The sequence below is a fragment of the Apodemus sylvaticus genome, chromosome 2 (genome assembly GCF_947179515.1).
Source record: "Apodemus sylvaticus chromosome 2, mApoSyl1.1, whole genome shotgun sequence".
Taxonomy (NCBI): Eukaryota; Metazoa; Chordata; class Mammalia; order Rodentia; family Muridae; genus Apodemus; species Apodemus sylvaticus.
Window position 1 is genome coordinate 78,109,233 of NC_067473.1, and position 17,291 is coordinate 78,126,523.

General features: G+C 42.8%; 1 protein-coding gene across 1 annotated transcript in view; it reads right to left on the reverse strand.

Moving 5' to 3' along the window:
- Jazf1 (JAZF zinc finger 1) overlaps positions 1-16,866 on the reverse strand; it is a 305,724-nt gene extending 288,858 nt beyond the window's left edge. Inside the window, exon 1 of the mRNA XM_052173756.1 lies at positions 16,576-16,866. Within this exon, the coding sequence (XP_052029716.1) occupies positions 16,576-16,690 (115 nt within the window). The 5' untranslated portion in view covers positions 16,691-16,866. The remainder of the gene's footprint in view (positions 1-16,575) is intronic.
- Between the last annotated feature and the right edge of the window lie 425 nt (positions 16,867-17,291).

Genomic DNA, 17,291 nt, shown 5'->3' on the forward strand with positions numbered 1-17,291 from the left:
CTCTGCCATTGATCATATGACTTTATTTGGCCAACAGAATATTACAGGTGTGACAAGAAGACAGTCCTTAATCCTCCATCGTCTGCCTTGGATCTTGAGTTCTGGTGTCCACCATGAGCAGAGCAAACTGTTGGTAGCAGCTGGCACTCTAACCAGGCGCCAGAATGCACATCCCTGAGCACACTTAACCTGTGGGTCATGACCCTTTCGTCAGCCCTCAATCTCCAAATGTGTGTGTATGTATATGTATATTACAATTCATAACAATAGCAAAAGCACAGTTATGAGGCAGCAATGAAATAATTTTATGGTTGTGGGTGACCACAACACAGAGAACTGTATTAAAGGGTCACAGCATTAGGAAGGTTGAGAACTACTGCTCTCGATGATCAGCCTAAAGCTGAGCAGCTTCCTTGATCAGCCAAAGGTCTGTCCCTGCAGACCATATATGTCAGTGCTGAGGTTGGAAGCTCTGCTACCTCTGGGCATGGCATTCTTCCCCAAGGCCTCGCATCAAGGAACTGGCCGTTTGCTTACATGGTGTTCAGAAGGGTTGGAGTCTTTGAGAGAGACCTAGGAGAAGTAAGTGGGGGGTTACTGCGCCATACCCTTGAAGGAGACACTGGGACACCAGGCTCTCTGACTTTTTGCTTCTGGCTGCCATGAGGTAAAAGATGCCCAGACCAACCTGTACCCCCAGCATGATGGTCTGTCCACACTACCACAGGTCCAGTGCAATAAGGACAGGCCTCAGAAACTCTAAGTCATTCTCCAATTCCATCCACTTGCCTAAGACTTTCATGAATTCATTGTTTTAATTGCTGAGTAGTATTCCATAGTGTAAATATACCACATTTTCTGTATCCATTCTTTCTTTGAGAGACATCTGGATTCTTTCCAGCTTCTGGCTATTATAAATAGGGCTGATATGAACATAATGGAACATGTGTCCTTATTACATGCTGGGGAATCCTCTGGGTATATGCCTAGGAATTGGAGAATGTCATCCTGAGTGAGGTAACCCAAACACAAAATAACACAGATGGTATACACACACTGATAAGTGGATATTAACCAAGAATCTCGGAATACCCCAGAAATAATCATATGAAACATATCAAATGATGCCCAAGAAGAAGGAAGGAGAGACCCCTGGTCCTGGAAAGTCTCAGTGCAGCAGTGTAGGGGAATACCAGGATAGGAAAGCGGGAAGGGGTTGATTGGGGAACAAGGGGAGGGAAGAAGGCTTATGGGACTTTTCAGGGAGGGGGGATCCTGGAAAAGGGAAATCATTTGAAATGTAAATAAAGAATATATTGAATAAAAAAAAAGAAACTCTAAGTCAAAATACGGGCTTTCCTTTTGTAAGTTGATTTAGTTCACAAGTTTGCCACAGGGACAGAAGCCTTGGGATACTTTGTAATTTGCATAACTGCAATGTGTCACAGGATACTCCATATTAACTGAAAGACAAGATTGCCAGTATGGATACATGTTCCTAATATTATAATTTTTCATTTTTATCTTGAAGTTCACTTATGTGTGTGCATCCTGTCACCCAAACAGCTACTTCTCAGATATGTGAACAAAGATGCAGACAAGTAAAACCACAGCAGAATCGTACATTCTTGGTGAAGTGATGGTTTATCTTGGCAGAAAAATATCTATGGTACATCTCTGGAGATGCAAATTTGGAGAGAGAAAAGATAGCCACTCTTTTGTGACAAAGTTATATTAAATACCCCCTTTCAATTGGGAAAAAAAGCCAAGCTATGAGGAGCCAGTATCTTCAGGCTCAGGGTCTACCGCAGCCCTGTGGTAATCAGCTAGTATGTCAGTCAAGCTTATTTTACTTTCTGTTCCTCACCCCTCACACTTGTAATGAGCCAGTAAAATCTATTCAAGATTTCACAAAACTTATGAAGAAAAATGTTGAAGTAATCTATAGGTCCTCAGAGTTTAGAAGCAAACATCATTCATATGAAATATGTGTGTGTGTGTATGCGTATGTATATATATATGTTTATGTATGTATGTGTATATATACATATATATACTCTTTTTCACCCTTTAAAATGCCAAATGAACTCAGTCAAATGAATTAGTCAACATTTTTATTTATAGATTTTTTTTTTAAAAAAATAGGATCCTTTAAAAAAAAAGAGTAAGAAAGCTACATTTAAGGAGCTTGGAGTGCCAATTGTATTTTTCTCTGATCCCTCCATGGCTTTCAATTTGGTAACAGTCTATGAGCTGCCTAGTGCTACACAGAGGCCCACAGTCTAACTGTAAGGGAGCCATATCAAGTCCCACATTCTCAGTTGGGGGTAGTCTTACTTTCAGTCCATGTGGTGACATCATCTGACTCACAGGTCCACATGAGCAGGCCCAGACTACCTTCTTTCCTTAACATGCCATCCCACCCTGTCCTGACCGTCTCCACCTCCATAACCAAATGGCATCTTTACCCCACTACCCTGTAGGTACTGGTACCAACTACTCCACGGAGGCCCCTTAGGGATAGCCTCCTCCCAAAACAGCATCCTAGACCCCACACTTCAGACAGGCCTCCCAGCCCCTGCCTCCTCACCTTCATTCTCCCCACCTTCCAACTGTGCAACCTTACTTCCCTACACTGTTTAAGCACATTCTCCATGAGCCGAGGACTTTACTGTGCATTTCACTACTCTAGCCTCAAATCCTGGACAATGCCTGCACAGTTGGCACTCAGCAAATATTTACTAATAAAGATTTGTGACTTTAGATGAAGCAACATGGAAAATGGAAAACAAAATAATTTAATACTTATTAAATCACCTTTTTATTTTTTGGATCTTTCAAAATGTAGATGCCATAACTAGCTGCCTGACTGTGGGAGCCCAGGACACTCTAAAATGAAGGAAACTACTGGCATATATCTCATAGGAATGAAAGTCATTTCTGTAGGAAATGGTTGTCAAGCAAGACATTAAAGCAGTGTGTGCACTAGTGTCCACCTTGGCTATTACTGAGTTTCTAATAGCTCCTGTCCTGGGGACTTCCTGAAGAGCTCCCAGCACCTGAAAATGTAACATGCACAAGGCTGTCATTAAAAAACTGCATAGCACTTAAAGAGAAGGCATGGCACTTTGTTAACTAAGCGTCTGCTCTTGCATTCTTTACAAAAGCCTCACAAACACTTTCACAACAAATAATACACAGGGTTTCTTCAGTTTTTCCAGTGCTTAGTGGCTGAAGGAGAAAAAGCTGTTCTCTGTTTATGTGTAGTTTAAGTAAGCTCTCTAGAACCTGCAAATGCATGATCTTATGGCTAATCACCTGACCTAAAAGCCCAAAATATTAAAACTACATAAACAACACCAAGTTAAGGTTGACATCCTTTGAAGGCACTCCAGTTTCCGTAGGGACATTTTAACATCCCTTGGGTTCCTAGGACTACTCGGTATGACCAGTACAGACACAATCCACAACCTCCAGAGGAATAAAAGTCTACGAGATCTCTAAATAAAAATGACTAACCTGAAACATAAGCACATAGGGTTATTTTGATGACTTTATTTCTTCCACTGTACTGTAGAAGCACGGAGATGGAAGAGTGAGGGGTTTGTGGAACTGGGAGGAAGGCTGAAAGTCTGGATAAACATATGTATTAACATTTATAGACTGTTCCTAGTTGGCAGGCCCTTCAATGTGTCTATTTTTATTTAATCTTCATGGTAAGAAGTAAGTCCTATTTCCATCATTATTAGACAGATGTTGGGATCTCAGGGAACTACACAGCTTTACAAAGGCAAATGGAATCCAAGAATAGCATCCATAACTATCCACAGTTGCAGCCCAGTTCCTGCACAGGAAATGACAAACAAAACACCTACCAGCTAACACACCAATCTACATGCTGCCATAGGATACCCTGAGGCTTGCATGGGTTCTTGCCCCATTGTGCAGAAGCAGAAAAGGGGGTACTAAGAGCTTCTATTACTTGACAAAGGAATAAAAACAAGACTCCCACATGAGGGTTCACAGGCCTCCCGAAGAGTTTCTCTCAGAAGACTTGACCACCCTTTTTACTAGATAGCAAAGTCAAACTATTTCTGTAGCTATGTAAAGCACTCCCAGTGGAAATGCATCTTTGTGAAATGCATCTTGGTATGGAAGAGCCTCCTACAAAACTGCAAACAATAAGATACCTACTTAGTGCAGTATGAGCACTTGGGTCTCATAAAATGCAAACATAGCCAAGTGCTCTGGCTCATGCCTATGGTCCTGGCTGCTCAGGAGGCTGAAGCAGGAAGAATACTTGCATCATCTTAGATGCCGCAGCATGATCCTATGTGGGAAGAAGAGCAAGTATTTTACAGAATCCCATGATGTAGGCTGTAAAGAACAGGTAGTGAATCCATGGTGACACCAGTCCTTGATTCCCTCAATACTCCGCTGGCAGATACTGGGCTAGTTACATGGTCTGCTCCTGGGTCCCTCCTGTATCAAGTGGGAATATTGCTGCACACTATATACTAGAAACCTCCAGAAGGTACTTTATAAATAATATCTGTAAAGGATGTCAGAGCTGCTCAAGTCTGAGAATTTGATCTCAGAGATGGTAGGATCAGGATTCAAAATCCAGTTTTCTACTTTAGCTCTAGTTTCCTTTACTCACTCCCCAGCCTTCTTTATGCCAAATAGCCTAGCAAGAAAACGAGGGAGGAAAGAGATACACTTGGGCTTAGCTTGTGAGGTCCTCAGCATGGACCGGACATTATAGGCGAGGCTAGAAATAATTCCAGCCGACTCCATATTATCCCAAACTGGAAAAGACACACATTTTATTTTAAAATGTAAAAATAAAATTAATTTCCCTTTCACTACATTCCCCCATTTTTGTAGTTATTTTTCATATTCCCTAAATATAAACTGTCCTGTCCCAGTGTGGTACTTGTGTATATTCCACATACATTCAAACCCATACCATATGCATACGTCCAAGGCTGGTTTTAGAGATGTTACCCACAATCCAAAGGCACTTTGTAAATCATTCTTTTCATAGCCAGAGTGCTGCTGGGTTTTCTCATTCTGTTTCTGAAAATATTTCTGGAAGAAGAGAACGGGAAGATGACAAGACCCTGTCCTCTAGGCAGGAGCTGGATTTTGGAGGGAGAAAGAGAGCATACAGTAAGGGGAACATTCACATGACAGACAGGCACACAACAAGATACACAAGATGACTGACTGTAATAACTATCTTTGTAAGAAGAAGAGATTTTCTGTAATGAAGGAAAGTATTTTTACTATAATCTTACCAAGCAACAGCATCTTAGTTCATATCTCACTAGATATGACATTTAACTAGTTTATAACATATTAAGCTCCAATTGGAAGGCAGTTCTTACATGATGGGCAGAAAGTCTGCCTTGGGGAGGGTTGGGAGGGTAATTAGATGGCACACTTTCCAGGACAAGGTGAGTCCCTAATTGAAAACCTAGGGAATTAACCCAAGTTTTGTGCAACTTACTACTTTAGGCCTCCTTTGTGGGAAAATATAATATTACATATGCAAAACCCTTAAGAAATTGATTATTCTGATTAAGAAATGAGAAGAAAACACAAAATTTTATAAACTGGTCATTCCAAACATTACAAAGTCAAAATACCCCCCCAAAAAACCTGTGTGTATATTAACAGCAGACATATTGCTAATCTCTGCTTAGAGTTGTGCATGCTCATGAATTTTCATGACAATAATTTGCATTAAAATCACTTTCTGTAGGTGGAAAGATAAACCAGCCTTCCCTCAAGCATAGGTGATCAAATTCAATTAGCAATTATTAATATTTCAAAGGAATTACTTTTAGCCTCATATATCTTTGTTGGAAATGTCATATCAAGTCTTACAATTGTTGTCAAATTTGCAAATGTCTCTCTTTCACAAACAAGCCATAAAATCTTAAGACATCTTCAGTTTGTATGCATGGACTAATGTCACATATTCTTTGACTAAGTGGCACTTTGCTGTTACCATTTTTTGTTATGTACATTCATGCCAAATAAACCAGGACACTTAAACACTGAGAATCTTTAAAAGTACATCTATAACTGCTTCTTTGCATATCTGCATATATTCCTAATAGAGAGGAACTTCTGTCCTGACTGAACTAAGGTTAAGTACTGACGGACTTCTGGCTCCATACTTCAAACCATTCCCCATGACAGATATCACTGTTCACATTGGTGCTTCAATGCTACCTCTGACCCAAGCCTTTGTGAAAGGACCATAGGTGAGCTGGGCCGTGGGCAGAGCTCCTAGAAAGCAATTCTCTTTAGAGGGTGGCCAGGGAAACAACTGGATGAGATTACACCATGAACTGTATCGACACCTCTCACCAAGCCAAACTAAAGGCATCTCTAGTTCACCTTCTCAGTTATGCCTCAAAACCACTTTCGACTCCACACCACTGAACCCTATGGAGAAACATTACAAGTTGTACGCAGAAAAATATTCGAGTTTTGTCAAAATCTTTTTTCAAAGTGTATAAATTCTAATCCTGTGAGTGCATGGTTACACACACTGTTGGGCCTCTCAGAGCTTCAAAAGGTGTTGGATGGGCCTGGGGACATATTCCATATTAGTGTGCATGTGCACACACACACACACACACACACACACACACATGCACGCATGCACGCACAGCAAATGCAGCATTCAAAGGAGAGGCGTTCCTTTGAATCAGTATAACAATAATTATGTTCCTGTGAGTGACCCCTATAAAATTTATCTTATCTGTACATATATATGGTCTCTTCAAATATATTTTACTTCATTAAAGGTAAGAAATATTAAAAAAATAATCATGGGCATCAGCCATTGATGTTAGGGAGAGAAAAGAAAAGAGAAAGCTAGGGAATGAGAACACATGTGTCTATACACATATAAACAGATGTACAAATAGTTATATGGATTCATAGATACACATACATATAGATGGTATGATATACTTCATGTATTATGAACCAGATATAATAACCAGTCTTTCTTTATCTGAAGTTTCGCTTCCCATGTAATCTTCAGTCAACAGCAGTTTTAAGGTATCAAAAGAAAATTATAAAAAGAAAGTGTTCATAATTTCTAATTAGAATGATATTCTAAATAATATAAAAAAATCTTTTGAGGCTGTCTTACCTGGGCCCTGAACTAGCCTTTTGCCCAAGGACTAACTGTTCAGCTAAACTGTCCAAGTATCAGTTAATTTATTTACTAGCAGCCCCAAAGTCAAAGAGTAGAGATGTTAGCCAATTACAGATGTTCCAAGAAAAGGCCATACAGTGCTAGCTTTAGGTGGAAGTTCAATGTTCTCAGCTGAATAAGTAAAAAAACTGATATGTTCAGTTTGCTAAGAAACTATGAAAGGACAAAGAAATGTGTACTCGTTTTGCTCTGATACTTCACTTCAAATTGTAAAAGCCAACAATCATGGTATCTCTAATCCTAAGTGCCTAGTTAAAATGAAAAAAGTTGTAGGTAAAAAACATGAACAGAAAATATATTCTGACCAATAGCAATACACAGAAAAATAGTATGCATATATACATGCAAATGTTCTTATATATTACCCATATATATTCACATGTAAATAACAGTATATATCTAGGTACTACTTTTCTGGATATATGAATATATAACCTCTCAATGTCTTTGAATTTATCTCCCATAGATGAACTACAATATATATGCCATTTATATAACTGTACATATACTACTGATATATATATATGTATATATATATGTATTGTACATAGAGTATTCCCCACTGATCCCTACATATATGATCTACCTTAGAAAAGTCACTGTTGCAGACTGGCAAAGAATAAAGAGTTCTTTCCTTAGGGCAGTGGGTCTCAACCTTCCTTATGCTGTGACTTTAATACAGGTCTTCTTGCTGTGGTGACCCTACCCATAAAATTATTTTCCTTGATATGCCATAAGTGCAACTTTGCTTCTGTTATGTAATATAAATATCTGTGTTTCCCAATGGTCTTAGGAGACCCCTGTGAAAGGGTCATTAGACCTTCAACTGGGTCACAACCCACAGGTTGAGAACTACCGCCTTCGGGAGTCAGTAGGTGAACCAGACAAAGAAAAGTACCCCATCAGAAGTCCGTCATTATTTTTGATGCTAGGCAGGCTGTACATTTAGTGACCCAAGATAGTACATTTGTCTCCTGCCAAAAGATTTTATCCTTAATGTAAGCATCCATTATCTGGTCCCTGCTTGCAGCTGGTCTTTTTAAAATTAGTGAAAATGACTGCAGTATCTCAATATTCTAGCACTTTCTTTTAGGAGAAAATTTTATTTTGTATGTGCATGTGTTTGCAGGGTGTGTGTGTCTGTGTGTCTTTCTGAATGTCTGTCTGTGGTGTATGTGTGCATGTATATCATATATGTTTGTGTGTCTGTAGTATATGTGTGTGTGTGGTGCATTCACGTATGTATGTGTTTGTCTGTGAAGTGTGTGGGTGTGTATGCGTGTATATGGTGTTTGAATGCAGGCATATGCATGCCACAGTGCACATGTGGAGCTGAGAGGACAACTTTCAGTTTTCTCCTTCTATCATGTGTGTTCTGGGTATTCAACTCAGATCCTCAGGTTTGTATAGCAGGGGTTTTTAACTTACCAAATCATCTCATTGGACCCAAGAAAATAATTTTTCTCCAACTCTGATTTAGAGTGTGGAATGAAAGGAATTTTGAAAAGCATACATAAATTTCTGACATTTGTAGTTCTGATTTTCAGATTCCAAAATACATATTTGAGGGTCAGCACTTTACCCAAGTCAGTGTCTATTAGATGATCATGAAATAAAATGAATATATGTAACTCAGAAATCACTTCTTCAATAGCTAGCATAGTCATTGCCGTGCCATCAAAATCTGAAGGTAGAGAGGCAAGGATCAATGGTAGAGCAAAGGTAGAACAAAGACTAGAAAGGAGGATCTTTTGTCAAAAGTTTGAGAGCAGTGCTTCCTGCCTCTGAGAGTGGTCTAAACAGAGGGCCTCTGACTTTCAGACAATCCCTAGAAAGCCTCTGAGTGTCACCAACCTGCTTCAGCCTGGAGGCTTCTTCCCTGTCATCAATGGTAAGAAGTGAGTTCTCTGAAAACAGTTGTCAGCTTGTATTTCTAGAACTGTCTACACGGGTGATGTCTATAGAATACAGGAACTCTAAAGAAAACCATCTTCTACAAACTATGGAGACTTTAATCACCAATTAGTTATAAGCAGATACTCCAGTTACATGTCAGAACCGTGTACACTAACAGGAAGCAAGCAGATAGTGGTGGGTGACATTTACTAAATAACATGTTCAGTAAGGATGTTTCATACAGGCTGATTTGACTCTACATAAGAAACAAACAGGTGAAGAAAATACTGAAGACTGTTTTGTGATGCAGTTAGACTCGGAGCTCCTATAGCAGCTATGCTTGTGTGCCTGTGGGAAGGTACGTACTTCAAATCTCTCAGCTCTGTACCCAAAGCCTTCTTTGGAGGGTGAGGAGTAACAGAGATCTTGCTGCCAAGCCACAGGGTGCAGAGAAAGTCGGAAGGCAGCAACAAGCCTTTCATTTATTAATATCCTCATTCCCCATCCCTTCTGCTACAGGAAAGCTCCTTAGGGGAAGGTGCCCACAGGTCCCAGGCACAGTGCCTCTTTCCAGTGCTGGTCTTTTCAGACATGTTCAGGCCAAGGGAAAAGCCATGTTCTTAGCCGCTGGCCTTGGCACCACTTTCATGGTCCACGGTGGCTAATGCCTTTGCCAGGATCTGAAGTACTCTGGCCACACTGAAGTGACTGTGGCCAAAGGCTGCAACACAGAGTAGAGGACATCTCTTCAGGATGTCCGAAGACTCACATTATCACTGAAGTAATCAAACAGCACTGAGTTGTGTGATGGACACAACTCTATTGTTAACCTCTATGCAGGCTTCCCTATGAGGGTTGCAAAGATATTTATTGAACGAATATACAAATGGAATAAATTTAATGATATAGATAATTTATTAATGTAGCTGTGTCTTTTGCCTATATAATCTCTTCAGTCCTCATTAACAATTCACAAGAAGATGCTATTATCTTTATTTATAGAAAAAACACAGCTTACATAAGTGGCCTGTCCAGTCAGAAGGTGACAAGCTGTGGAGGTGTGTGATCAATTTCAAGCATGCTGGATTCACTATGCTGCTTCTAGCTCAGTTACATGCTAGGGAAACACACCAGCTGTGCATGGAAGGGACACAGGAAGAGTAAAACCAAAGTTTTCAGAGTCAGCTTTGCATATCTATCCAGAATTACAATCATAACTTATATTTACCAGCCACGAAACCACAGTGAACTTACACCCTTGTGCTTCATTTCACTTAACTATGAAGTAGGGCTGGCTAAAGGCCTACACACACTGTGTAACCTTCTACTCCACTATAAGGCTTCTTGAATACTGCAAGTACTTACTGCATTAATTAAATTTTGGTGCTGGGACTAAATACCTGACAAGAAGCAACTTCTGGGGGGAAAGGATTTTAAGGGCTGACCATTTGAGGAGCCCTTATTTGTCATGGTTAAGGAGGCATGGTGGCAGGAGTATAAGGTGGCTGGTCACATCAGCAAACAAGCAGATTGGAAAGAGCACTGGACTGTAAAAGCTCACTCTAGGTGACCCACTTTCTTCAGCAAGGCTCTACATATTAAAGGTTCTATGGCCTTGTGAGGACTAGCAGGAGCTATAGGAAAAATTTCATATTCAAACCATAGCATTTCAGTCTGTCCCATTCCCCACAGAGTCACTGTCATCTCAAAATGAAAACTGCACATATTCCAACAGTGAGTTGGGGATGGAGCCCAGTAGTACAGTGCTAGGACCCATGGAGCCCTGGTCAACTCCCAGCAAATACACAAACAGCAATGCATTGTAAATGATGAACAAACATGAGCACTATCTGAAAAGAGGGGAGGGGCTGGAAAGACAGCTCAGCAGTTATGAACAAGTTCTGCCTTTCCAGAAGACCCAGCACTCACATCAGGTGTCACTATCACTCGTGACACTCTCTTCTCTTGTGTCCTGGGAACATGAAAACATGTGGTATTTACACACACACACACACACACACACACACACACACACACACACAAATAAACTTAAAGAAAAGCCCTAACACTGTACCAAATCCCAAAGTCTCTTCTGAGACTAGAGGCAATTATCTGAACTCTAAGCTCACGATATCAAAAACCGAGTTACATACTTCCAACACACAATGGCATAAGTGCTTCCATTCCAAAAGAGAAGAAGTAGGGCACAGTAAGAAAAGATTAGAAAGCAAGACCAAAAGCTAACAGGAAAGCCACCAAGTCTTGCAGCTCCATATCTGGCTTTGACACTCATGACAGAATCACTTGGACGCCAAGAGCCTTGGGAGCCCTGGCCAGCTTTGCGACCTGAATCTTTCCTCAGTGATACACTATGGTCCTGAAATTTATAGCACACTGGGGTTGTCATTGCAACTTAGACTTTATTTTCCCAGCTTCATGCAATGGCCTCTCAGGCCTCAGTATAGGGAAGCCAATTCTTCCACTCAAACTGCTGGAGTTAGCAGCCTTCTAGAATCTTGGCAAAAGCCTATATGACAGCCCTCCTCTCCAAACCCCTGACATCTTTAAGCCTTTAAAATCAGCAATTCAGCGGACACTGCCAAGTTCGGCTGTTATCTTGAGATGTAGCCTTGGTCCCTCTGGGCCAAGCTACAGTGGCTCTGTGTCTCTTGTTTGCTGAAGATGCACAACCATTTTCCTGGACAGTTGTTTTCAGGCAGGGATGCTCTTCGGTAGCACCCTCAGCTCAGGCTCCCTCCCTTCTAATAAACTGATTTGCATTAGATGGAGTCTTTACTAGGAGAAAGTGTGTCCTTGGTACCATTCTGGTTATGACAGCAGAATCTCCTTAATAACTACAAGAGTTTATTCAGCACCTGCCTTGTCTGTGACTGTAAACCTGCTCCTTGCCTCAGGAAACTAGAATTTCCTTTAGATCCTCCTGCTCCATATTGTTACTGTTTTTAATTGTAACCCTAGATGAAGGGCAGTGAGCAGTAACCATTGCACAGCCTAAATGCTGCCCTGCCCAGAAATTTCCTCTACCAAACAAATTAATCCATCACTTTTGAATTTGGCCTCAGTAAGTACTGGGATATGAACAGAATAAAGATAGATTCTTTAAGAGACTATAATGCCAATGTCCTCTAGCCCTGTTCCTGAGTTAGACTGCTACTCTCCATATTTCTCTCAGCATTTTGATCTTCCCAGCAGAATGGCCCACTAAGCTCTGCTTATAGTATAGTGGGGTTTCTCTAGCCTGAAGGTCCAGTCATCCACATGACTCGCACAAACCAGTTCCAAGGGCTCTATAATCTAATTTATTAGAGAAATCACCTGCTTCTCAGTATTATTGTCTTTTTTTTATCAAAGTTACTTCTCTTATTGTTGTTGTCATAAAACACCTGACAAAAAGAACTCACAAGAACATTTTTTTTTGATGTATGATGATGTAGAGGGGATGATGTAGAGTCTGGCATGGCGGCAAGAAGTGTGAGGTAGCCAGTCACACTGTATCACCACAGACAGGAAGTGGGGCAGGACTCAAGGACCTTCCTTTCCCCAAAAGCAGCTACTTCCTAGAGGCAGCTTCTACTTCTTAAAAATTACACGCCCTTCTATAACTAACTACGCATTTGGGTAGTACAAATATTCAAGCCCATGGACCTATGGGAAACCTTTCCCATTCAAACCATAACACTGATTAAGTCATCTCGGGAAGTGAGTCTACATTATTGATAGGAATTACCCTCCTGTTTCTTTTTAGAGGCTCTGGCTTTATTAATTAGATAGCTTATATATCTACTCTCTGAAATGAAGCACCTGTAGATTAGAGGGAAACAGGTAAAAATATCAAGTCCAGTGATGTTCTAGGTCTAGAGATGTCTGTCCTGGCTAGGGAAAGCCACTTTCTGTGACTGAGACTGCAGCCCCCAAAATGGAAACCCGCATAATAAGTGACAGCTAAGGTGAGCCTCTTGCCATCTAGGGGAAGTTAGTTCTCTTGGTTCATCAGACATGTTAGTTCATCACCATTATAAGAACAAAACTGGGTCAGGTTCCTGAGTCTTCCAAAGGCATGATCCCATCTCCCTGCCTGGCCCTCCCTGCTCCCACTGATGTCATGATGTCACCTCTCTGAAGATTGTGACCCGTCTGACCATTTATTTAAAATTGTAACATTCATTACTCCAAATCCACTGAACCTTATCCTTACTTTTCTTCTGTATCATTAACTATCGTTCAACACTCTATCATTTACTTAAATTGTTATTCATCTTCCTTCACTAGCATTTAAGATACCCCAAACTCTGGTGCTTTTGTTTTCCTTCACCAAAAAACAACAAATATTTAGAACTGACAAAAAGCAAGTGCTAGGCTCATCACATAAATAAATTCAAAATGTAGGTGTGATTTCACATATGTACCCAAAGATGAAACCAGCTAATGGTTCCACAATTGCTTTCTGAGTCCCAAAGCCAAAAGATTTCACAGCAGTGATACAAGCGTTCATTCATGAGTCTGGGGCATGACCTTCCTGCTAAATTTAGTGTTCTCTGTGTTTCCAAGCATTTTTGTGTGGACAGTGGGGAGTGGAGGGAGTAGCACGACAGTTACCCAGCTTCGGGGTTTCAAGGCCATGTAAGCCAGTGGGTAGGGGAAGGCTTGGGCTTAGAATACTTGGGTTGTTCACTGAGATGGGACCTAGTTCCAGTACCAAACAGAGATGAAAGGAGAAAAGCAAAGAGCCAACCAGAAGAACATATGTCTTTAAGGAGCAGACTTAAGGAGGAGAAACACTGCCTAAGACAAAGACAGGTGAAAGCAGATTTATGTTGTCTTTGAAGCCACAGTTCCTTGTTCCTTACTAGAAATGGAAAGAGGTAAAAACAAGAGCTGTGGCTGGAACTGCATGCTAAAACTGGTGTTTTGAAGGTGAAGCTATCAGCTCAATTATCGGAATCACCATGCACATGTAAATGCTGCTACATATACATATATATATACATACATATATATGTATGTATATATATATATATATATATATGAAAGACTGCCACTCACAACTTACTGTGGTTAATTTGAATGATAAACAATACTAATAATGAAAACTATGGGTTTTGAAAAGTCTGTCAGTGCTACTGACTAGTGATTAAATGGTAACAATTCAAAAAGAGTCGTATCTCCAACTCTCTTATGGTTATATATGACACCAAATAAGACCCTTGAATAAAAGTAAAATAGCATGAAAATCTTGGGTCTCTTCATGAATCTTTAATGGGGCTACTAGCTGATTAAGACATTAAATCAGTGAAGTAACCACTTACTAAAAAGAACCTCATTATCTCATGTATAGAGCTTATCATATATCATGTGTAGAGCCAATCACAATAAATAATAAAATGTAGAGCTTTCATGAGTACTTCTGCATTTTCACTCTTGCCTCTTCATCCTAAGGATATTTATACAGTACCAGGTAACCCAGATGTTACTCTTTATGAACTCGAATCCTGTCTCTTTCTGCATGGCTGGCTGCCCTTTGAAGGCCTCTTCTCATCTGAGGTACACAGCAGTTCCAGTGAGCCTCTTCAGGCTTTGAATTCAAGTGTTTGTTCATTTTAACATCTATTCTTCAAAAACTTTGCTGGAACAACTATTTCCCAAGTATAAAATTGTTAGCCTTGCCAAAACAACTTAAACTTATTTTTTTCAATACTCTCACCATTAAAAGAAAATCATTAGACCTTTGGGAGTAAGATATCATCACTTAAAAGTTTAGTTTTTAGAAAATTCATAAACCCTTGACCCTCTTGAAAGATAGCTGCACAGTACTGGGAAAACTTTTGCCAATTCAAAAAAGGAGGCTTATGATTTACCAATGCTAGTCTAAATCATCTGATTCCAAGTTAACTCAAAAGAAATAATTGTGTTTAATTCATGCTAAAACTAAGTTATCTTTTAATCATCTAGTAGCCCAAGTAAGAAAATAACCAGATAAAATTATTACCCATTCAACTTACATAAATTATTGTTTATCCTGATATAACTGACAAAATGGGTGGAGCTTGTGATAACAGTTTTCTGTTATCATCCCCCTTTAGTCTGAGTAAGGGGAGCCCAATGATGAACTAGGAAAACTCGTCTTGAAACTGCATCACTACAGTTCAAGCGATGACGAGAAGCTTACTTTATACCTGGAGCACGTTTAGTTGTCACTACTTGGTCATGATAGGAGTCAGCAGCTTTGCTGCTCTATTAAACCGCTTTTAAGACCACTGAAACTTGACGTAGGTCCTTTACCTCACTTTTATCGGAAGAGATGGGAAAAACTATTAAGGAGACACTTTGAAACTTTGAAATCTTTCAAAGCTTGACAATTACTCATCAGATTTCTCTTTTCAAAGGCATTTTGCAGACAATTTTCATGATTAGCTCCTATTCTGGATGGCCCATCAAATCCCTCTCTAAACTGGCAATTAAAGCTTATTAAGCGCCCACTGTGTGCAAGGAGAAAGCATTCTACAAAGCAAAGGGGCATAAGGCTCTGGTTCATTTTATTCGTGCATAAATGCACAGCAGTCGTGATTTGCTCTCTCAACTTTGCAGAAACGTGAGCTGCATCCACATGGCCGAATCCATGGCGTTCATTTGGTCTTCTCGAAGCAATTCACAGGTAGCTTCAGCCAGGCAACCGGCTGCCCTCTTCACCCACCAGGCCACTTTGGGGAGCGGCCACACCTTCTGCAGGTGGCTGGGTCTCCAGAACCTGAATCAGCAGACCCAGCTCCCTCCGCAGGGGTAGGGATGAGAGTGCAAACGTGGTGCAAGGACTTCTGTGAGGCGCAGGACTTAGAAGGTCCCTGGGTCCCCGGAGACACAACCGGCCCCGCGGGGCGCCCCTCCCCCGCGTCCCCGCGCCCGCGCCGCGCAGGCCCCGCGGGGACGGGCGCACCTCCGGCCTAGCCGCAACGCCGGCGCCGCGACACGCCCGCCCGCCGCCCGCGGGCTCCCCTCTGCTGCCGGGGCCTCGGGGCGCTCCGGACAGGGATGGGCGCGGCCCGCAGCCGCTCGAACCGCAGCCGCTGCGCCAGGCCGGGCCCCACGCCCGCGCCGCTCAGAGCACGCAGCGCCCCGCGCCCGCAGCCGCGGCCCCCTCCCGCCGCGCCACACCTAGCAACCGGCGCTGACAGGACGCAGGCGGGGGAGGAAGCGGAATGGCTGCCGCGGCGGCGCCTCCCCGGCTCCCGCCAGCCTGACAGCTCGGGCCGGGCGGAAGCGGCGTGCGGCACCCGCCCCCCGCGGCCCGTGCCCGCCCTCACCCTGCGGCCGGCCATCCCCGCGCCCCGCGGCCCTCCACGCCCGCACCTTATCGGGCGCCCGGCCCGCGCCACCCCGGGGCTCGCCCGCCGCCCGACCCCCGCCCACCCGGGCCTCACCGATGTGGTTGTCCTCGATGTGCTCGATGAGGTCGGCCAGCGTGGGGAAGTGGAGTCCGCAGCCCCCGAAGCGGCAGGTGTTGGAGAAGAAGGAGGCGGCGGCGATGCCTGTCATGGTGCTACATCGAGAGCCCCCCGGAGTCGGCTCTGCGAGCGCCGCGCGCGGAGGCGGAGGGAGGGGCCGGGGAGGGGGCAGGCGCGGGGAGGGCAGCGCGAGCCCGGGACGGAGGAGAGGGGGCGCGAGGTGGAGCGCAGCGCCGAGCCTCCGGGAGGCAGCGGGAGGCGGCGGGAGCTCGGGGAGGGGGCGGGGAGGACTCCGCGCCTGGGAGGAGGGAGCAGGCGCGCGCCTGCAGCTGTGCGGGCCCCAACCTCCACGACCCAGGCCTCACCTGGCAGCTCCCGCCTCCAACTTTACGTCCCTGGGCCTGCCCTTCGCCGTGCGAGGTGCCTGCAGTCCGCTTGGAGCCTCCCTTGGTTATGTGCACTACATTCTTAATAGATACACATCTATTAATTACACCGGGTTTCCCCCAGATGAGCACTCAGGGAGTTACCCAGCCCTCTTGGGGACATTAGTTTGCACTTGGCCACCTGTCTAGGTGTGACAGTGTCATTCACTAGGGACCCAGGAAAGGTAATTGTGTGCACCTTGTTCTTTAAACTTTCTCATTTAAAAAAAAATTTTTTTTTTAAGTCAGTATTCTCTGGAGGTTAGT